The 22,761-nt window shown below is 40.8% G+C and overlaps 1 protein-coding gene across 2 annotated transcripts in view; it reads right to left on the bottom strand.

The window, feature by feature from the left end:
• The window catches only part of POLA1 (DNA polymerase alpha 1, catalytic subunit), a 511,093-nt gene that overhangs the window by 403,924 nt on the left and 84,408 nt on the right, over positions 1-22,761 (bottom strand). For both annotated transcript variants that reach the window (XM_081949269.1, XM_081949270.1), the window contains exons 19-24: positions 20,285-20,401; positions 13,555-13,730; positions 3,397-3,526; positions 2,946-3,059; positions 2,463-2,562; positions 1,792-1,916 (exon numbers count right to left, since the gene is read on the bottom strand). In XM_081949269.1, coding sequence (XP_081805395.1) covers positions 1,792-1,916; positions 2,463-2,562; positions 2,946-3,059; positions 3,397-3,526; positions 13,555-13,730; positions 20,285-20,401 — 762 coding nt within the window. The remainder of the gene's footprint in view (positions 1-1,791; positions 1,917-2,462; positions 2,563-2,945; positions 3,060-3,396; positions 3,527-13,554; positions 13,731-20,284; positions 20,402-22,761) is intronic.

Here is a 22,761-nt window from a genome sequence, read left to right as displayed (position 1 = left end):
TTGGATTGTGCTTGTCTGGGGAAGCACTGGCCCTTAAACATCTTTCTGAGTCCTGGTCTGATTTCAGGTTGTGTGATTGGCTGGCTGCAGTCATAGTCCTTGGTTTTAAGTAACATCTGTGTGATGCAAATTAGTGTTGTTGTTTTTGTTTGGATATCTTTTGATGATGTCATGGTCTGGTTTCAGGTTGATTTGATCAGCTACGTGCAATGTAGTCTGATTCTTTGTCATCTGCCAAATTATAACTTTGTTTGCAGCATGGCTGTTCATTGGTCTTTTAATGTTGCCTTTGGGGTCGTGGTTGATGTTGTTCTTTCATTCTAAGTGGTTGGTAGATTTGGTCGGTGTCAATGTGTTTGTTTATTGATTTATTAGTGGAAAACCAGGCTTCCAGGAATTCCCTTTCTCTCCTTGACTTCTCTCCTTGGCTAGGTTGAATTTATGTCTTTTGAGTCTTCATGAATGGACTTGAGGATAGAGGGTCATGTCTCTTTATGACCAGGAATTGTATTGTAGATTTAAAAATTGTTGGAATTGTGGATAAAAATTATTTCAATTGCTCTATATTTTAAAGCATTTTTCAATCTTTTCCAGATCAATTGTTCATTTACTATAAAATCTGTAATAGTAACTCACAAATTGCTACATCTCTTGTATTCAAAAACAGATTTGGTACCATGTCAGAGAGTGACATCTCCTTACAAAACGTTTTCCTCCTTTTTTTCCTCCTCCTTCACCCCACATACTTGCCCTCTTCCCTTCTACTAATAGTAGCAGCAATGGAACTTGAACTTTTATTGACTCTTTACTGTTCAGCTTTTCACATCTTATAGGATTCTTTTTTAAAGTCAACTGAGCAAGGTGGTGGTGGTGGTGGAGAAATAGGGGTAGGGAGAGGAGGAGGAGGAGGAGGAGGAGGAGGAGGAGGAGGAGGAGGAGGAGGAGGAGGAGGAGGAGGAAGAAGAAGAAGAAGAAGAAGAAGAAGAAGAAGAAGAAGAAGAAGAAGAAGAAGAAGAAGAAGAAGAAGAAGAAGAAGAAGAAGAAGAAGGAGAAGAAGAAGAAGATGATTTAACATTTGTAGTTCAGGACATTTTAGCACAGGACCATTATGTGGAAACTCAATTCACTGTTAATAAAATAGCCTTACCTAAATAAATTATGTTGCTAATGATCAAAATATTTTCTATAAATATGTTCTTAATGTATAAATTTTAGATTATTTTTACAGCTGAATTGGTGATATGCATTAAGATTAACCCTTGTGACTAACAGTGATTAAGATGTTTATTCACAGAAATTAGCTAATTTTAAAATTGAAAAAAATCATAATGAGTGTAGGATTACCCACAGAGAAAATTATCACTTTATCTGACCTTCAAAAAACAAGAAAGTGAAAGAAAAATAGGAGTGAAAAGAAAATTTAAAGGAAGATTTAATGAATGAAATAAAAGCAACTCTAAATTTGTGGAAATTTGTGGAAAAAATGTTAAAAAATAAAGTTGTCAGCAAAAACTTAATGTTACTGAAGAAAAACTGAAACAGCCTAAAGGAAAGTGAGCAATGTGCAGGAAATAGAAAGAAAATTAGAGAAATACAACTGAAAATAAAGAAGGAATATCAACAGAGAATATAAATATAGAATATAAAAATGAATATTAAAAGGAGAAAAAGGAGATTTTAATAATTATTAGTACCATACACAATAAATAATGATCAATGCATTCTTCATCTGATTCTTGATCTCATATCATTTATTTTACCATCACTAATTAAAACATATTAAGCACACACCTCTGTCTTCTTGTGCACACTGAAAGACATTCTGTGAACTGTTGTAAAACAGATGTTAAATTCTTGGATAATTGAAGGGTATAAACTATTGAAGTCAAGAAGCAAAATGAACTTGTCATAAAAACCTGAAACAAGAGACAAATTTATATTATAATATGTAACTCTACAGAAATGTCCAATGATGAAAATTTCTTGCTCTACCCCGCTCTAATAATTTTATTAAAATTCTTCCATAAGTTGGATACACCTGCTTTAAAATGGAAAAAAAGGTGAAGACTTTACCTAAAACACCCAAACTTAAGCAACAGTTAAAATAATCTACTTTCAGTGGTTGCACATCAACTCCTCCATGTGTATCAACAAAAGTGTTAATACACTATTTGTGTTTCACTATTTGAAAGATTGTAATATCTACATCTCAAAGATACATCTTTCAGGTTCTTCAGAATAGCACCAAATGTGAAATGTAAGAATGAAAAATCTGATTTTTTTAGGAGAATTGTGCATACACAAACACTAGTATATTGGAAGGTATAAACAACCACTTTAAATATCCTAATACATATTAATAAATGATATTATATGAGTAATATAATATATTATATGATATTATATGAGTAATATAACACTATGCAAGACCCTTTATTACTTGATTTAATGCTCAAACTTACCAACTTTTGGTTCCAAAACTAAACCTCCAGAATATGCTGCCTTTTTTCGTCCTAACTTTGATTTATTCTGATCATTTTCCAAATCTTCATCTTCTTCCAACTTATGAGACATAAGAACAGGATAAAATATAAACTCTAATTCAAGCTTAATACATTCAAGGATTTTTTTTAAATGGCTAATAAAGGTCTATATGATAAAATGGGAATGATTAATTGGATTAACCATGTTTTTCCACATTAACATATTCAGACTATTTTAAAAATTCTAGAAACCCTAACTTCCTACATTTCCATACCAAAGACATTGATTAAATGGGTAAGGAAAGATGATACAATAATCTATAGTGGTAGCCAACATATGATGAGCTCAAACAAGTGCATACCAATGTTCAAAGACTAATACTTATTAAAAGGTGGACTTTATTATCAAGAACTGCTGATTAGCTTTCACCAAATGTAAACCATCTGAGAAAAAATACTTACACGCTTCTGCTTTTTGAACAGTTGTTTATCAGGCACAATATAATCTTTTTCATAAAATGCATGAAGAAGCAAGTATTCATTGCGCTCAGCTCGTCCACCCATCAGCGTCCTGGACTGAAAAAAATAAAAATAGAAAAAAGAGCTATGTAGGGTAACTTAAAACATAGGTTAAAATATCAAAAATGATATTATTTCATCTGTATTTCAAATGTCTAACTTGCCATTTTTTCTATTCTTTACAGTAAAACAAAAAAAGTAACAACTTATTAAGTTAATCTGACTCAGTCAACAAACCTACATTAAAAATGTTTAGTGTCAGAAATGCACTGTAATACCCAAACTATTCTAATTCATTTGTATCTATCCTACTAAAAATTCATAAATGGGACTATACATACAACTAAATTATAATAGTTGAAGTGACTGAATAATTAAAAAACAAAACGCTTACCATAACATTGCCAGCAATATTTGTAATTTGTAAGGCTAGTGGAAGAACATTCAGTTCACACATAATTTGTAAAATGTACTTAGAATCAATCCATGTGTTTTCTAGCATGTAAAGTAAATGATGAGTATCACTATAATAAAGGGGGTGGAAGGACAGGAAAACAGAGGCAATTTTAATAAACTCGCAATTTTTTTGTGAATGTACATAAACCTAAATTGCTCCTTAAAATCTAATGAAAACCCAATTAAAACCACCTGAAGGAATAGTTACTTAATTCTATTAATTTAACCCCGAAACAAGCAAAATTTTATTCAGAAACTATCTGTAAAGTCAGTGCACAAAATTATCTCCCCAACATAAATGTGAACATAATCAAGACGCAAACATCTTCTCCTTACATTTTATATCTGTTTGTCAACAAAAGAATAAAAATTTTAAGTTCACATTAAGAGAAATAGAAAAGTAATAGAAAATTGGAAAAAATAAAGAAAAAAAGAGATAGGAAAGAAGAAAAAAGCAAAACATAAATAAAGTGATTTCCAATATAGTGTACATAGTTTACCCTTTTTCTCTAAGGTTACATCAAAGTTTCTCTCTTTCCGTAATCAACCCTTTCTAATAATCAAATCCATAAATTGAAAGCCCATTTTTTTCCAGCAAAAAGTTCATAGGGATCTTCTCCTTACTTTTATGTAAAACTTTTATTAGTGCTAGTAGAGATATTCCTACTGCCAAGAAACAAGAATTTTAAAAAGGCTCTTTTGAACCCCACGGGGACCCCACGACGGGTCATAGCTGCCTTGTAGAGGCAGAGAAGGAAGGAGAGGCACTTTGCTGACCACGAGAAATCCACAATTTTCTCATTAGGTCTGAAGCAAGCTCTTCCGAATGGCAGCAGGAACAACCACCATTTTATGGCAGTCACAAAGCTGGGACAACCAGATCTGTGCAGGAGCGGTGTATGGGCGGAACATTGAAACAGGTGAGATAATTACCAACTTTTATCTTAAAGACTGGATATAATGGCAAGAATGTTAAAAGATATATCCTAAACTTAAAACAGTGGTGAAAGAATATAGGGGGGGGGGGGGGGGGGAAGGACCGGAAATTAGTAGGCGTGAGAAGCCCTAGAGACACTTTAAAAATACAGAAAGCTTGGGGGGGGGGGGGGATTAAGCAATTTGAAAAGAGAAGTCAGGGAAAAGTTATTCTGTTTATTTGCGGTTTTAAACCCTGGATTTATCAAGCAATCATCTGATTTTGACAGACTGTTTTACCTGCGATTTGGGAATAAGAGAGCCACCTACTGGAAGAAAAGAAGCACTACAACACCATTGGTGCAGCATACTCAGCGAAAGTCAATGCAATATACATGAAGATCAATACACAGAATAGAAATAACAACATTTACGAACGGCCTGACCTTGACTCTCTTGGTTAGAAGGAGATTGGAACAATTCAAGAACATTGGTGTTGTTTTTTAATTCTTTTTCTTTTACATTTGAAGACTTACAAAAGGAACTAGCTCGCAAGTAATTAAATTTTACCAAAACTGGTTATTGGATTGGGACTTGAATGATTGGAGGAATTTAGAGGGCTAAATTGGATTTGAACATTTAAAGACTTATAAAAGGAATCAACTTGCAAATATCTAAATCTTGCTAAAATTGGACATTGGACTTGGATTTGAACAATTGGAGAAATTTAGTGGACTAATTTGGATTGGACTATTAAATATATTTGATAGAACATTCTACAAGGCAAAAGAAGGGGAGCCAGAAGAAGAAAAAAGGAAACCAAATTAGGCCTTTAAAATTTGGATAATTGGGAGATATATAATTGTGGAATTACAAGATTGTATAAATATTATAGAATTTAGATTATAAAGTGTGGGAATTGGAGGTATAAATTTGGGATTTTTGAAATTGTACTAAGCAGGAGTTTTTAAAACATTAAAATATTAGAATTATAGAAATATTATTTTATAACTCTTAACAAATAATTATAAAATGGATTCTCAACAGACTTTAGTGATGTATAAAGAACTGATAGCTATGGTAAAAAGTATATGTGAATTTTTATTAGATGATAAGGAAACAAAAGGATTATTTAAGGATACAGAAAAGGCGATGGAAGCTAATCAACAACTGGGGGTGAAACAGGAATATGACATCCAAAGGATAGAGGAAAAGTTAGAAAAAACAGTGGAAGGGAAATATCAAAAGGAGAGGCAAGCAGTCAAAAATAAAGAGGAGAAACTAGCTACAAGTAGAAGATGATCATATAAGTTTTTAAAGATTTAATATAAAGCTGAGGGGGGGAAAGGGAAATATTTTCAAGGAAAAAACAAAAGGAAGGCTTGAGGATGGGTGTTCACATTGTACAGCAGAAAGTGACAAAAGGTACAGAAAGGAAAATTCAATAGGCAGAAAATGAAAATACAAGATTCTAAGAAAGACAGACAAAAGGCTGACCAAAAAATCAATAAATGAAATTTTAAAGAAATTAAGAGATGATAGATAATGAGAAAATATATTAATAATGTGGGAAGATATATTTAGGTAAAATAGTAGTATATACATTAATACACAATATATTACTTACACAGTAAGTAAAGAATAGTAGGTGGGAATCTAGGTTAAGGAAACGTAATTGTATTAGTAACATTAATAGTGTGTTAAAATATATTGTGAATTTAAAATAATAATAAAATGGGCGTTGGTTCTTATCTGATACACTCATTTTCTGTTGAAGTGGAGACAGCAGCCAGTCTGGGTTTACTCCGTCCAGTAACCAATTGGACTGAGTCTGCACTTATGATGTCATCGGGCCCTTGTGGCTCTTCCCCAGTTCAGACGAAGGAAAACTGTGGACTCAAGTGAGAATTGTGAGCAAAAACGTACATGTGTCAAATCCATATCTTCTGTTTCTCTCTCTCTCCTCCGCACAAAAAGGTTCTGAATTGTGTGATGCACCCCAGGGTGGGGCTGGCTGCTGTCTCCACTTCAACAGAAAATGAGCGTATCAGGTAAGAACCAATGCCCATTTTCCTGTGATTGTGGAGACAGCAGCCAGACTGGGACGTACCAAAGACTGGGCTGTCCACTAGGGTGGGGATACTAAAGAAAGTCCGTTAAGGCACAAGCACTTGTTGCAGCACCCTGCGTCCAAAAGCTGCGTCAGCCGATGCATACTTGTCTAACATGTAATGACGTATGAAGACTGTGGGAGACGCCCATGTGGTTGCCCAGCAGACCTCTTCCAATGTGGCTTGCGTGGACCAAACAGCAGTTGTCGCAGCACTACATGTAGAATGAGCTATAATGTTTAGAGGAACCTGCAAGGACTGAAGTTCATATGACAGTTTAATACAGGCTATGATCCACTGCCCCAGACTTGACAACGAAGCCTTGTTACCCAAGGAGGGCTAGCGAAAAATACGAAGAGAGCTTCCGAGTGGCGGAACGAAGCGGTGCAGTCAATGTAGATCTTGAGGGCACGTCATAGTCAAGAGTGTGCCACTTACGCTCCCTCTCATGGTGAGGAGACGGGCAGAAATCAGGCAAGGTTAATTCTTGACCTCTGCGGAAGCATACCTTCAGTATGAATGTCAGGTCCAGTCTTAACACAACTCGGTCTGAATGGAACACGCATAAGTCATGCCTGACTGAAAGGGCAGCCAAATCAGAAATACGTCGGGCAGATGTTATAGCCACCAAAAACAACGTCTTAAAGGACAACAGTTTCAAAGAAGTGGATCTCATAGGTTCAAAGGGCGAGGAAGTCAGAGCCTCTAGGACACGAAGCAAGTCCCAAGTCGGATACCTATAGATGGCAGGGGGATGCAGGTTGGATGCTCCATGAAGAACTCTCCGGATCAAGGATGAGAAGGTAAATGGTTGGAGGCAAGGCTGTCTAGGAGAGGTCAAAGCAGCCATCTGTCGGCGTAAGGTATTAGGGGTTGGGATGGCAAACTGACCCTTGGTGTAGAGACAGGAGAGACTGTGGAATGTTCCATGGAATGGAGATTGACAGAGTCACTAGGTTGACATACCAAGGCTGGCATGGCCAATTCGGCACTAGCAGCAATAGTTCTGCCTCCTGCTCCAACATCTTCTGAATTACTCTTTGAATGAGGGGAAGAGGCGGAAATGCGTACAGGAGATCCTTGGGCCAATGGCACCTGAGAGTGTCTACTCCTTCTGCCCTGGGGTCCATGAACCACGAATAATACCTGGGCACCTGGTTGTTGTCTGCCATCGTGAACAGGTCTAGGACTGGGAGACCGAATTGTAGTGTCAGCCGATGGAAGAGTTTCGGATGGACGCTCCAGTCTGCCTGATCTATCCTGGTCCAGCTCAGCCAGTCTGCCTGGAGTTGGAGGCCCCTGAGTTGTGCTCTGCCTGAGAGATGACAGGTGAGACTCCGCCCACTGGCACAATAGGTTAGACTCCTGCATCAGAGGCCAAGAACGTGTTCCCCCCATCTGTTTATGTGTGCCTTGGTCGTGGTATTGTCTGTTAGGACTAATATGTGACGGTCCTGAACCCTGTGTTGGAATTGTTTGAGGGTGAAGTGAAGCGCCCGTAACTCTAGCCAATTTATGCTGTTTTGGCTCTCTTCGAAGGACCACTGATCCTGAGCCACTAGGTCCTGCATGTGTGCCCCCCACCCCATCAGACTTGCATCCATCATAAGTGTGAGACGGTCCGGATCCCTGAACAAGGTCCCTTGCAAAATTGCCGGGGACTGCCACCATTTGAGGGACTTTAAGACCTGACTGGGAAGGGGAACCCGGAGAGGGGAGCAGCTCCTGTCAGCCTTTATATGCGGAAGCATGAACCATTGAAGGATCCTGCTGTGGAACCTGGCCCACGGGACAACCCCAAAGCAAGACACCATCGTGCCCAAGATTTGGGAGAGAAGGAGAAGGAACGCTTTGCGTAGGCGCATCTTCCTGACAATTTCCTTTAGACTGCAAATGTAGTCGTTGGACAGAAACACCCTCCCCACCACAGTGTCTATCAAGACCTCGAGGTGAAGAATGGGAGGTGACTCTTTTTGAGATTCACCCCGAACCCGTGATTCCACAGGGTGTGAATGGTGAGAGCAAGATCCCTTTCTGCCTAAGTCAGAGACCTGGACAACAATAAGATGTTGTCCAGGTAACAGAGAATCCGAACTGGAGATGACCTGATGTGGGCGGCTAGGGCAGCCAGCACCTTTGTGAATACCCTGGGGGCTAAAGACAGTCTGAACGAAAGAGCTCGGTACTGGAAGTGCCTCCCCACATAAGAGAAACAGATATATTTTCGGTGGTCTATGAAAATGGGAACATGAAGGTAAGCTTTGGTCAAGTCCACCGACGTGAGGAAGTCGCCTTTCCTGACTCCCTGCAAGATGGTGTGCAGAGAATGCATTTTGAACCGCCGGTAAACAATATGGCGGTTCAATGATTTTAGATCCAAAAGTGCCCTCCATCCCCTGTGTTAAGTAATTAAGCTTCCCGTTAGGAGAGCGAGTATGCAGAGAAGCGTAATGAGAGTGGTATGGAATAACACGCACAAACCAGCATACAGAGACACTGAATAGTATAAAAATATAGTAGTTTACTATGTAGAAATATAGAGGTATTCAGAGTCCGGTTTACAGTCCAAGTCATACACGGTTTAGTAATTCAGTTATCAAAATAGTCAGTCTAACACACAAAATATATCTAAACAGTAGCAAACCACAATACCTCACTATACACCAACCAGCTTCTAACAAATAGAGAGCTAACAGCCATTCTGGCGCCCTCTTATAGCTGCTTGAGGTAACAAACCAATTACATCTCTTAATCGTTTAAAGCAACAGTAAAGTAATCATAGCTTATATACATTGCCAAGCCAAGCCTAGGGTTACATCCCTAACATTCTCCCCTCTTGGGTTGTCAATGTATTTACACACAACTTCACATTCTCAATCCATAAACATCACAACATTGTTTGTTTTTCTTTAACAGACAATACAGTACATAAATGTAGGTTCAAGATATAATTCATAATGCATCCCTTATCAAACATAGAGCCCTTTATATCAACATCATCTAACTCATCGGGGTTTACATCATTTCCATCCATAATGGTTTACATAATTCCCATTCACTCAATTTTTACACTTATAAAACCGTTTACGTCCCCTTTCATATTTACTTGAAGGTAAATCAGTCTTGTCAAGCACTCCCAAATCCTGCAATAACTTAAACTGTTCATTTCAGCTTGCTCTACTTTTTTATCCTCAGTTGGATACGTAGTCAGCTCATGGTATGCAGCAGGTACCTTATCCACCTTACATGCAACAGATGTCTGATACCTATCAGGTGGCCGCGTTACACGGGTTGACCTTCTGGGTAACTCAGGGCTTATAGGTGGATTATCCTGACCGTCCTCCTGCTCTATCACTTCCTCCTCCTGAGTAGACTCCTTCCCTTCATCACACATTTCTGGTATTCCTGATACATTATTTTGATCTACTTGGGTTTTAATTACTACCTCATCATTATTTATTTCCAGTTTATCCCAACCAACATGCTCTAAAAACTTCGCATTAGAACTGTGGTAGATCTTAATTGTCCCTTGTTCCCAAAACCTATAAGATCTATGATTTGAGTCATAACCTACAAATATTAACTGCCTTGCACAAGTTTGTCCCTTTAATCTGATCTGTGCTGGAATATGCACCCATGCAGGAACTCCAAACATGTGCAAATAACTCAAATCAGGTTTCCTACCATGCCAACGAGTAAATGGTACCTCTCCAGTAGAAGCATTTACAACATTGTTCAGTAAATGATTAGCACACATCATGGCTTCACCCCATAATGTTTCAGGCAATCCTGAATCGGCTAGCATGGCTCTAGTCATAGCTTGTAACGTTTGCCCCCTTCGTTCTACAAACGAATAATGTTGAGGTCTATAAGGAGCAGAACGTTTATGCTCAATACTAGCTGTTTTTAACATAGTTTGGAACTTACAATTTGTAAACTCCGTCCCATTATGAGTAATAACCTTGGCTTTTATCTTTCTTTCCGCAAATCTTAGCCAATTAAAAAATTGTTGAAATGTTTCTATCTTGTCTTTCATTAAGTAGCAGAAATGAGTAATGATCATTGAGTAATGATCCATGATACTCAAAACATAGCAGGCACCTCCCAAACTGGGTTTTATAGGTCCAATTAGATCAGCAAAAACAACTTCTAAAAATTCCTTCGTTTTAAACCCATTATATCTGTTTGCTGGAGTAACCCTGCTCTTTTCCTTACTACATACATTACAATTTAAATACTTACTGCAAGGTTTTAATTTCACTCCCTCTGACAACTTTACAGTTTGTTGCAGTGTCTTCAAATTAATGTGCCCCATACGCCTATGTAGTAAATGTATGCATTCATCATGTGGCTTCATACTGTCATACACTGAATTAGCAGTATGGTCGTCAGTTATAATATATAAACCATTTGTTAATTTTGCAGTAATCCTATTACCTTCCTTTTCTATGATACAGTTATCTCCCCTAAAGGTTACTACATAGCCAATTTTAATTAGAGCTCTTACCGATAACAAATTAAATTTCAGTTTAGGTATATACAACATGGATAAATGCTCATTTACAAATGAACGCCTTGCCATATCTTCACCAGATGCTTTCACCCTCCATCCATTTGCCAAAGATACATGTTGCTTGCTGGCAGACATTTTTATAAAACAATTCTTATTTCTAGTAATGCACTGTGATGCTCCACTATCAACAACCCATGAATGGTGGCTTATTGGTGCATTTCTAGAGATAGTCAAATTAGTCATACCTAAGTTGACATTATCAATTTTTTTAGCTTCTCTAGTATTCTTTCGTTTAGCAGTTTTACAGAATCTAACTATATGCCCCTTTGCCCTACAAGAAAAACATTTTCTAACAGTATAGGCAGTTGAAGGTGACTCTCCATGTTGTGGTGGTTTCTCTCTCAGTTGCTCTCTTTCCAACCTTCTTCTGCACTCTTCCAACAGGCGTGCAGTTATGTCAGTCAATGTTAGTTCATTTCGGGTTAGTACCTCGAGGGACGATACAAAATCATCATAACTGTCATCCAGTGATGACACAATGATGTAAATTTGATGTAACTCTGAGAAAATAAGTTCCTTTTCGTGTAGCTCTTGGAAAACTCCTTTTATAAAGTTTAAATGAGCTAACATATCTCCACCCTTTAGAAGACGTGCCCTAAACAGTTTTCAGGTAAGATGAATATGTGCATCTACAGTATCACGTACATATATCTTCTTCAAATTCTCCCAACATCTTGCTGCAGAATTCTCCCTACGAATATGAACTAACTGTTGGTCAGACAACGTTAGACCAATTATACACAATGCTCGTTCGTTGCATCTTTGAAACTCTGCTATCTTCTTGCCTCTTCCTATTGCTCTTCACCACCAATGACCCCGCCTCCTCTAATCCTTTATCTGCAGTCACAGCTTGATCAGCCATTTCCCCCGACATAAATCAAGCCACAGTAAAGATAGGCAACGGTCTCACCTTTTTGATGGCCAGGCGTTCCTGATCCAGTCCACCTGGAATGATCCTGAGTCGCTGGGCACTTGTAACGGCTGCTGCAGAGTTCGCGCCTTTTTTAAAGTGTCCAAATGGCTGACTTTTTTTCTTCCAAGGCTTTTCCAAGCCTCAAAATGGCCGCTGCTATCTTCACAGGCTTTTCCGACCCGCTAAATGGCCGCCAAAACACTCAAAGTTGCCAGGTGATCTACAGAATGGCCATCGACTTCGCCTAGAGCTGCTGCGCACAAAAGAGCTGGTCACGCGTCACTTCGAGTGCCCAGTAAAGGAGCGCCTAGGAGGAACAGCTACGGAGCCGTAGCTCGTGAGCTGGCCGATCTGACAGCCAGGCAGGCTTCCTGAGTGAACTCAGGCTGTAGGCAGTCAGACGGCTGAAGAGAGGAAGCCTGGAAGCAGTTTTGAATTTCCCTCCCATTTGTGATTAATGTTAATGTTATAAAGCCAAATTTTGGAGGAGAGATCAATTCTCACTGCTAGTCCTGGTTGGACTGGGTCTGAACTGAGGTGGAGCCACAAGATCCCAATGACATCATAAGTGTAGACTCAGTCCAATTGGTTACTGGACAGAGTAAACCCTGTCTGTCTGCTGTCTCCACGATCAAAGGAAAATTAAAAATTACGAAAGTCTTGAGATAGATTCCCAATATTGATTAAACACTGTTAATATTTGGTGTTATTAGTAACCCTACATATTTGGAACACTGAAATTATGATGGAATAATGAGTAAATTTTAAAATATTAAATGATATTACTTAGCAGGGGATAATAAACATAGGGCACAAAGAAATGCTATTTATGTTCAAAAGAATTATGCAAAAAAAGATAAAGGATTATGGAAAGAGACTAATAGAGTAGAAGTTGGAAGATTTGAAGTATATATATCTATTCATATGATTATTGTTTGTGGTATAAAAAAGGGTTGACCCAGTCAATGTACTGTTCATAAAATATGTATATGTATACAGAAAAAATAAAAAAACTTATTTAAAAAACATAGACTAATAAGTCTTTAAACCTGCCTCCAATGACATTAATGGGCAATCAAAAAGTTACTATCTCCAGTCAGTTTTTCTCTTTTCCTGAATCTCTAAGGCATTCATATACCACAGGGATATGCTACAGAGATCAGAACATATCTTAGAACAGCGGTATCAAACTGGCGGCCCGCAGGACAGATGCATCATATGCAGGCCACACCCACTCTGGCTCCACAAAGGCAAAGACCATCGTGATACATCATGATACATGACGTGACGCGATCGAGTTTGACACCCACGTCTTAGAAGGTTCTTCATATCTGGTAATGCTTGTGGCTTTGCCTTTTAAGTCAATGATTGTTTAATCCACTGCTTACATCTGGGTGATATTATGATGAATATCCAGACCAGGGACGAGTAATTAATCTTCCCAAGGGGCCACATGAGAAACTGGGATTGTTGGAGAGGAAAGGTGCTGCTGCTGCCACCACCCTGTGATATGAACAGAGACAGTCAAAGGGCCAAATGTGGCCTGCAGGCCATAAAATACCCAGGTCTGATCCAGACTCATACCTGTACATATTTCGGATCTCTTCAGCTGGAATTGTTACTCTTTCTGTTTTTAAAATCTGACTGACAAGTTCAGACAAATGGTAACTTTTACAATGAATCAACTCTTTTGCTGAAATTTCTACATCACAAACCATTCGACCACAAGTTGCATTCTTCTCAGCAAATCCAGTACGGCCCTTAACAAAGAAGAAATATATATATATATTAAGAGCTTGTTCCAGGTGATATTTCACCTGAGCCAGTTGCCACAGTTTAAATAAATTACAAATGACTCACTAGGTCAATAAATTATCTGAATTGTCATCTGTCACAACATTGAAGAGAAAAACGTATGGTTTTCAAACAACTATAATTTACGTGTTTGGTTCCATAATCCAAGAGGAAGCATTTGTATAAAATCCCACCAGTTACATATTATTTTTCATGAAATAAAATATATTTTCTATGAGTAATCTTATTTAATAAACATTTCTTTGTTCCAAGAAGAATTCAAGCATACTAATAAGAATTGAATTATTCAAAACTCAAATATTATAATCACCCTTTGCAGTCAATTGGTTCATCAGAAATGAAATTGGGCGTTGGTCTTACTTTCTCTGGGAGGTGGAGATAGCATCCAGGAATGGATTAACTCCGTCTGTCATCTAGTTGGACTGAGTCTGCAAACTGTGATGACATGCCTCTTCTGCTAGTTCCTCCAGCTTTTTGACGAAGGCGTCACAGCAGACTGGCATGTTGTGATGAAGAAATGGGTCCTCGTAGACACAGGAAGGGACTCCAATCAGGATGGGGTTGGATGCTATCTCCATCTCCCAGAGAACAGGCATATCAGGTAAGACCAATGCCCATTCTCCATAGTGGTGGAGATAGCCCTCCGCATGTCCAGCGTATGCCACCTTTGTTCCAGCCGATGGACTGGTTGAGGGGAAAAGTTTGGCAGCATCAGTTCCTGGGCCCTCTGGAACCAGGTATCTTCGGTACAAAGGATGGGTCCAGTCGCAACATCACCCTGTCCAAGTGGAACACACAGAGGTCTTATCTAATTGACAAGGCTGCCAGTTCCAATACCTACCTGGCCAATGTGATGGACACCAGGAACGCCATCTTAAACGTAAGGTAGTGAAGGTAGGTAGTTCTTAAAGGTTCAAAGGGGGTCCATGTGGGGGTGTTCAGTACCTTGGACAGGTCCCAAGTGGAGTATCTGTGAACAACTTGGGGGTTGAGGTTGATAGCTCCCCTTAAGAACAGTTGGACCAAAGGATGTTGGGCCAGTGAATCCAAGGATTCACATGCCAAAACTGAAGACAGGGCCGCTACCTGCCTTCTGAGGGTATTGGGGGATAACCTGTTATCCAGTCCTTCCTGAAGGAAATCCAGTACTTGAGATATGGTAACCTCTGTAGGGATGAGATCCTTTTTTGAGCACCAATGGCAAAATGCTCTCCAGGTGGCATCGTATATTTGGTTGGTTGAAGACCATCTAGATTAGTGATGGCTAACCTTTTTGTAAAGGTGTGCCAAAATTGCGTTTGTGCACACTATCGCACACGAGCCCACACCCACAATTCAATGCGCCCCACCCACCTGCGCATGTACACATGACATTCCCCATGCGCGCAGGGGGGAGGGGTTGCCCTCCCTAGGCTCCGGAGGCTTTCCTGAAGCCTGCGGAGGGTGAAAAACGGGCCTAACCAACCAACTGGAAGTTCGGAAACAATCAGTTTCCAGCTTCCGGAGGGCCTCCAGGAGGCTTGGGGAGGCCGTTTTCGCCCTCCTCAGGCTTCAGGAAATCCTCCGGAGCCTGGGGAGGACAAAAAACAGGCCCAACGGGCCAACTGGAAGTTCATTTCCAAACTTCTGGTTGACCCGTTGGACCTGTTTTTCACCCTCCCCAGGCTCCAAAGGCTAGGGAGGGCGAAAACGGCCTCCCCCAGTCCTCCAGAAGGTCAAAAATCAGCTTGGTAGTTTCAGCACCACAGCTGATGGCTCGCATGCCACAAATACGGCTCCATAGGTTCGTCATCACGGATCTAGATGCCTTAATTGTTCTGATGACCCTGGAGGAAAGATTGTCCCCACTCAGAACCCTCTGCTGAAGCGCCAGGCGGTCATCACACTGTCCTTGAACTGTATAAGGGCCAGGTGGATTGCCCAGAATTCGAGCCAATTGATGTTGTGGCTCAGATCTGCCTGAGACCTCTGTCCTTGAGCCATCAGTGATTGCAAGTGTGCTCCCCAGTCAAAGAGACTGGTGTCTGTTGTTAATGTCAGGCATTCCAGCTTTCTCAACTGGCAAGCCCTGCTGATGGCCAGGGACATCCACCACCCCAGAGACCGGATTACCTCTGGTGGGACCTGTATCCTGTCCGACGAGCAGATCCTGCCAGTCCTCTGATATGGTAGTAGAAACTACTGAAGGAACCTGCTGTGAAGCCGAGCCACGGGATGATAGAAAAGCAGGGCACAATCTTCCCCAGGAGTTGGGCAAGCTGGAGTAGCGTAATCGTACATTTTCTCCTTATGCGATCTGCCAAGTCTCGCAGGCTAGACTGGTGCTCCTGGGAGAGGTAACCATGCACTCCATGGTGTCTATGACTGCCCCCAGATGGAGCAGTTGGTTTGTCGGGGTAAGATGACTCTTGGCCAGGTTTATGGAGAAACTGTGGTGTTGGGGAACCTGAAGCATGAGTTCTAGGTCTTTTTTCACCTGCGTTTCTGATCTGAATTGAATAAGGATATCAGCCAGATAGCACTGGATCCTGACTGGTATGGTGCGAAGATGCCCTGCTAACACTGCGAGCAGCTTGGTGAACTCTCTGGGGACAGACGACAGGACAAAGGGCAATGCCTTTTATTGGTTAGGTTTCACCGCATGGTAGAAATGGAGAAACTGTCTGTGAGCAGGGAGAATGGGCACGTGCAGATATGCCTCTGTGAGGGCCGCCAACATGAGGAAGTCGCCCCTTCTGATGCTCTCCAAGATGGTCTGGAGGGAATGCATTTTGAACCTTTGGTAGACAATGTGAGGGTTCAGACATTTGAGGATGTAGAATTGCCCTCCAACCCCGAGGCCTTTGAAACAATGAACAGGAGGGAGTAAAACCCCCGACCCTGTTGCTCCTCTAGAACCAGCTGGATCGCCTGAATATCCAGTAGATGTTGTATTACCAATTCCATGTGGAGCTGCTTCTCCTGATCCTATGATATGGGGCACCTCGGGGGGATGGAGAGGAACTCCAAGGAGAGGCCGAGATTCATAGTCTCCCTGACCCAGGCATCTGTGGTGACCTCCTCCCATTAGTTGGCAAAGAATGCCAATCAACCCCCAATGGGAAGGTCCATTAGACAGTCACTTCTGATGCCAAAAGCGGTGATCTCCCCCATCTCTGGAGAACTTCTTTGATGAGAAACACTGTCCACTCCTATCTGACCTGCACTGCTGTTGCCCCTGTCTGGGGAATTGTCTCTGTAGTGGGGAAAGGCCAAATCCGCCATCCAACCCTCGAAAGGACGAGCAACGAAGTAGGGAGGCGGGCAAGTCTCTTCTCTCCGGGAAAGAGACAACAAGATCTTGCGCCTGTCCCTGGACTCAACCAGGATTGGTTGCAGGGAGTCCCCAAACAATCTTTCCCCCATGAAAGGGGCAGAGGCCAGTCTCCACTTATCTCTGGCATCTACTTGCCACTGGCATAGGAGAAGTTTAGTAGCTACTAACGAGGCAATGGACTTGGATGTGAATCGCGCTGCTTTCAGCGTGGCATCCGCTGAGAATTCCATTGCGGCCTTTCATTTGATATCCTGATGTGACCTAGTGTCACCTGGAGGGATCTTTTCCTGTAGTTGCTTCAAATAGAGCAATGAAGCTCTATTGAAGAAGGAGGCAATTGTGGAAGCTTTTATAGCCCAGGCGGCAGCCTGGTGACCTTTCACTGTTTGTTCAGTTCTCTTGTCCTCCAGCCGGATGACTTTCTCTAGAGAACCCGCCATGACTGATGATGTTGACAATGGTGCCATAGGGGGGTCAACTATAGGGACCTCTAGGGCCTTAGATAGATCAGGGCCCATGTTATATAAATGTCTGTCCTGATTGTTGGGATAGGGTACTGCCTTTGCACTACATCCAGAGCCTGAGAGACAGAACCATTTTTCTCTCCATTGCAGGTTCTGAGAAGAGAGAATCTGCCAGGTCTCCTGACCCAGGTGCTGCCTCCTGCGTTGATTGATTGGCCCCCATATTGGCAGCCTTCTTTATCTTAAACAATAAAGATAGTCAGAAAAGACCAACAAAGGCAGGCTGATCAGGCATTAGGCCCTCATCATCCGACAACTCTAAGTCCTCTTCTAAGTGCCTCTTCTTCCCAATAAAGAAACCTGACTGAGAGAGGCAGGAGGATAGTGGTCTAGGGGGGCATGAACCCCTCAGGCTCATGGAGCTCCATGTGAGTGCGGGGTCTGAGCCTGTCTGAGGCCACTGAAGCTGCTCTCTGTTGTAATCCAGCAGCTACTCCCTGTCTGATGGCCTCTAAGATAATGGTTGCCATGTTGGGAGGAGGTAAAGCCGCAGCTTGCTCCTGAGAGCGGAGACTGGCAGCAGTGGGTGTAAAGGTTATCTCTGCAGTTAAGACCCTTTGTCTCACTGGCTGCTCCCTAGCGGTCGATGGAGATCTACGCTCTGGTGGGGAACTGAAAAAACTCCCACCCAAGTCAGGCGGATTGGAGGCCGAAGGCAAAGATTGTCCCTCTGCGCTGTCTGCAGACCATGCGGCCAGTTGTAGACTTTCCTGAGGGAGTTCCAATGGTTGCAAGGCAAAAGGGTTGGGGCTGACCTGCCCCATAGGCCTCTGATCTCTGGATCTCGTGTCTGCTTCCCTCTGGGTCTTCGCGAATTTGTGATCTAGCGGCAGCTCTCAACCCACTCAATGGCCTTAGAGGCCCTCTTGGAGGATTCCCTTGTATGGGCCTCAAAGGCTTTCCTCTTCCTTGCAGGCCTCAATCCCGAGAGTCCTACAGCCTCTTCTCCACCAATGGAGGAGGTCTCCTGGGCCTCAGCCTCAATGTATGAATCACCCTGAATGGTGGCCACCATCTTGAATGTGCCACGTGGCGAATCTCCTGGCACTAGCCTTGTTTGCGCCCCATTGTTAGCGGTATGCCTGGGTTGAACGGTGGCTCACCAGCCAGCCTCTTTGCTAAATAAGGGGCTTTCACGCGGCATGTTCTCCCATTCATCTGTCCTAGTTAGACTGAGTCTAAAAGCTGGGAGGAGCTAGCAGAGGAGGCATGTTGTCACAGTTTGCAGACAGTCCAGCTAGATGACAGATAGAATTAACCCATTCCTGGATGCTATCTCCACCACTATGGAGAAGATACATTTTTTTCTTATTGAACATTAGGAAAAATTGCTACTCCTGTTACTACTTTTAAGCTGGGGCACAGCCATGTACAGATAGTCCTCAACTTATGACCACAATTGACCCCAAAATTTCTGCTACAAAGTGAGACAATTTTTAAGTGAGTTTTGCTCCATTGTACGACCTCCATTTTACGCTTCTCTCCTCAATTACAAACAAATTGGTAAACACAATGAGTTTTGGCTCTGTTACGGTATGCTTCCTTAATTAGGGGCAGCAGTAGCCTCTGAGTTTGATTTAAGTTTTATAAATAATATAGAAATATCAAACAGTATGACAATCACTTCACTACAAATACTTAGGATGGGTGTGTAAGTGTGTGGGAAGTGGCGATGGATACTCCCAAAGGGTGGGAAGAGGAGCATGTGATATCTCAAGGGGTGAGAGGAGGTCTTGGGAGGTCTGAGGCAGGTGAGCCTGGGCCTGCACTAGGCCACCTAGGCTCTTTCCCACCTTGAGGCATCTGATGCTCCACTTAATAACCTGTGTTTAATTAATGTATGCGTTGGGGAGAGCAGAAATAGGAGGTCATTAAGATAAGTGATTTATTTGCCACCTATCTCACTGTGGGACTAGTCTAGGTGACTTACAATAATAAAAAGAAAAAAATGAAAGGAATGTAAAAAGAACAAAAGTACAAATAATAGAACCTATAAAATGAGCAATAAAAAATTAACACAATGAAAATACATCAATGATGTTCACTTAACCGCCCTGCCAACTATCAGCTGTAATGGCAGGTTCTATTACTGTTGCAACCGAAGGACTACCTGCATAGCAAATTACAAATTATATACTTTTTTTTAACAGAACAGGCACTAGTGGCAGGTCACTTCTTCCCTCTATCACATTCCCCAGTCCCACTTCAAAAGATTTAGGGAAACTCTGGTACACATTTGGAAAATAATCAAAACTTCCAAGGAGAAATAAAGCATTAGTGGTATATCTGCTTGCATTACATTAGAAATACAAATGATGCTCATTCAACAGCCAGTCACTCTGGAACAATTCAAACTTACGATGGAAATGAACAAGTGATAGTTACTATTGACTAACAAAGTTCTGGCTGTCACAGCATCCCCATGGTCAGGTCATGTGATTGTCATCTGAGTACTTGGTACCCAGCTCATGATTAAGACATTGCAATTAGCCAAACTCATGTGAATGCAATTTCCAACATATCCTGTCAATTTCCCACAAGCAAAGTCAATGGTGAAGCCACCTTTTGTGATTTTATTTAGTAATGATGATGTAATACAGCAGCTAAAATAACTCATTTTTAATCATGTAAAGCAGTTTAGATATAAGTAGCATTTTACCCCAAGTTTTGGCATGTTTGATCTCCTTAGTCGACCTATCTTGGACCAATGAGGAACTTTGCAGAAGTTAATTCTCTGGAGGAGAAGCTCCAGGTCAAAACCATAAATATTATGACCCTGAAAAAGAATGAATGAATGAATAATTCTGGTAAGTGTCTATACTATTTGAAGGCATACTTCAAAAAGAACAGAACTAGTGTCTACATAGCATAAGTGTATCATTCTCTCTAAAATCAATTCTTCCTTACCAAAAACACTTCATATGCAGCAGTAAACGTAATAGTGGACTTTTACTAACAAAACAAGGGAAGGATGCATTGACTTTTGGAATTTTTTTCCATAGTTCCATTCAGGGTCAAGAGGAAAGGTGCTGGTGGCACTCTTAGAATGGAAGACTTGACAATATTACAAACTATTACCTAACTGGTTCTTCCATAGTGATCTATGCAGCCCCTGGCTCTGATCCATTTTCAAACTATATCTTTCTTTGGCCAGCTTTCACAAAATTTATTTCAAATATTATGTTGAAAGAAATCTATATTTTCCTGTTAATGGAAAAACATGTAATGTCTGTTTGTGCAAACACATGATTTCTGCTGACTACTCTTGTACTGGATAGCATAGAAAAGACTATATATCAGGGGTGGCGAACAAGTTCGACAAAAAGAGCCAAAATTTTAAACTGTGAGAGTCAGAGAGCCACACCACGCAGTGACCTGCCAAAACAGACAAACACTCACACAAAAGCATATAATTTTAACAATAATATATTAAACACATAATATAACATGCTCAGTCAGGTGTTTTTTGTTATAAATTTTTATAAACCCATTAGAGCTGCTGTATAACTTTTAAATCCATAAATAAGTGGAATCTCTGTCCACCTAACAACCTACAAGATTACTTGATGACCACAACCAGGAATGCCACACTTGCAGTCATTAAACAAAGCAGTCACATATCTCGCTTAATGACTGCTTTGCTCAGTGACGAGATTGTGATTGTAAATCGAGTACAACCTATACATGGGTAAAGCCTGGTCCTAATATTATCTTCCTTTAACCTAATATATGTATTATAATATATATATGAGTTTGGATTATCTTTGATATCTATTACAATTACAGGCTGTGAGAAAAACACTCGTAGAATTTTGGGAAATATACTAACCATGGAAATTCAATTAAATGTTTTCTCCTATTTAAAACTCTGCTGCTCCTGAACCCAGAGCTTCAATATGCAACCATTATTATTAATTTGAGCAATCATTAGAACCTCACCGGAATCCTGCAGCAACTGTGCTAGACTTTGAAGCATTATTTTTTTGGTTTATCTCAACAGCAGAGGGCGCTGTTGAGATAAACCTGGAAGTACGGTCGACGCGACGACCAGCTCAGAGCTGGTGGAGTGCAGGCAAGCGTCGACCGTACTTCCGGGTTTAGCGCGCGATCCGAGCCACAGTATACTAAATAATGGTAAGAGGCAAAGAGCCTCATTTATTTTGGCCGCGAGCCGCATGCGGCTCGCGAGCCGCGTGTTCGCCACCCCTGCTATATATGCTTTGTACAATGGGCAAATATTTTTCTGGAATGTTTATCACTAAAGCCTTTCCCTGATTCAGCCCATTTTCTTTTAAATATTTTTTTATTTCACATTTTCCAAACATTAAAATCGCAATTTCACTTTTACAGCTTTCTGTTATCGGTATTTCTTTTTTCCAATTCCGGGTTTTCCATTTTCCATTCTATTATTTTATACATATTCTTCTTTATTTACTTTCTCATTTTTACAATATATATATCTATATACAATATTTCCATCTCTATTGCTTTCTAAATATATGCTATCTCTTTTCATTGTGTTTGCTATGTGTTCCTTAGGCATTGATTTTACATCTCTTTTCGAGCCAGTTATACCACCTGTTCCATATCTTGTAGTTCTCTGTTTCCTCTCTATCTCTTAGTTCCATCGTTAGTTTGTCCATTTATGAGCATTCTAATATCTTTCTTATGATTTCTGCATTTGATGGAATGGTTTTTAGTTTCCAACCTTGGGCATATGAAATTCTGGCAGATCCAGCCCATTTTTTAACTCACCCTTTCTTTCACTTCTCCCCTTACATTAAGAATATAAACATATAATTGAGATCAGGGCAAAACAACTCAATAAAAAACTGAATGAGAAAGTCTTTTTTCCCTGAACATTTCACGAAAGCTGGAAAGCAGCAATTTGATAATCCAATCCAAATGCTTGAAATGCTTAGTCACTTCTGTTAATAGGGAGCAGGGAACCTGAAAGGAAGAGAAAGCAACAACTCTTCCTAGTCCCTCTATCATTCATCCTTCCTGGATAGTGCAGCAGGGAGTAGTTGACCCACAGTGGAGCTTCTTACCTGCTTGCTTCTTGAGTGATACAGGATAAAAACTGGATCATTTAAAAAGTAGCCATCTCATCTATATATTCATTCACATGCAATC

The sequence above is a fragment of the Natrix helvetica genome (assembly GCF_964273705.1).
Source record: "Natrix helvetica genome assembly, chromosome: 3".
NCBI classification, from domain to species: Eukaryota; Metazoa; Chordata; class Lepidosauria; order Squamata; family Natricidae; genus Natrix; species Natrix helvetica.
The sequence above is the reverse complement of the archived record's forward strand: the minus strand, read 5'-3'. Positions and strand labels throughout refer to the sequence as shown.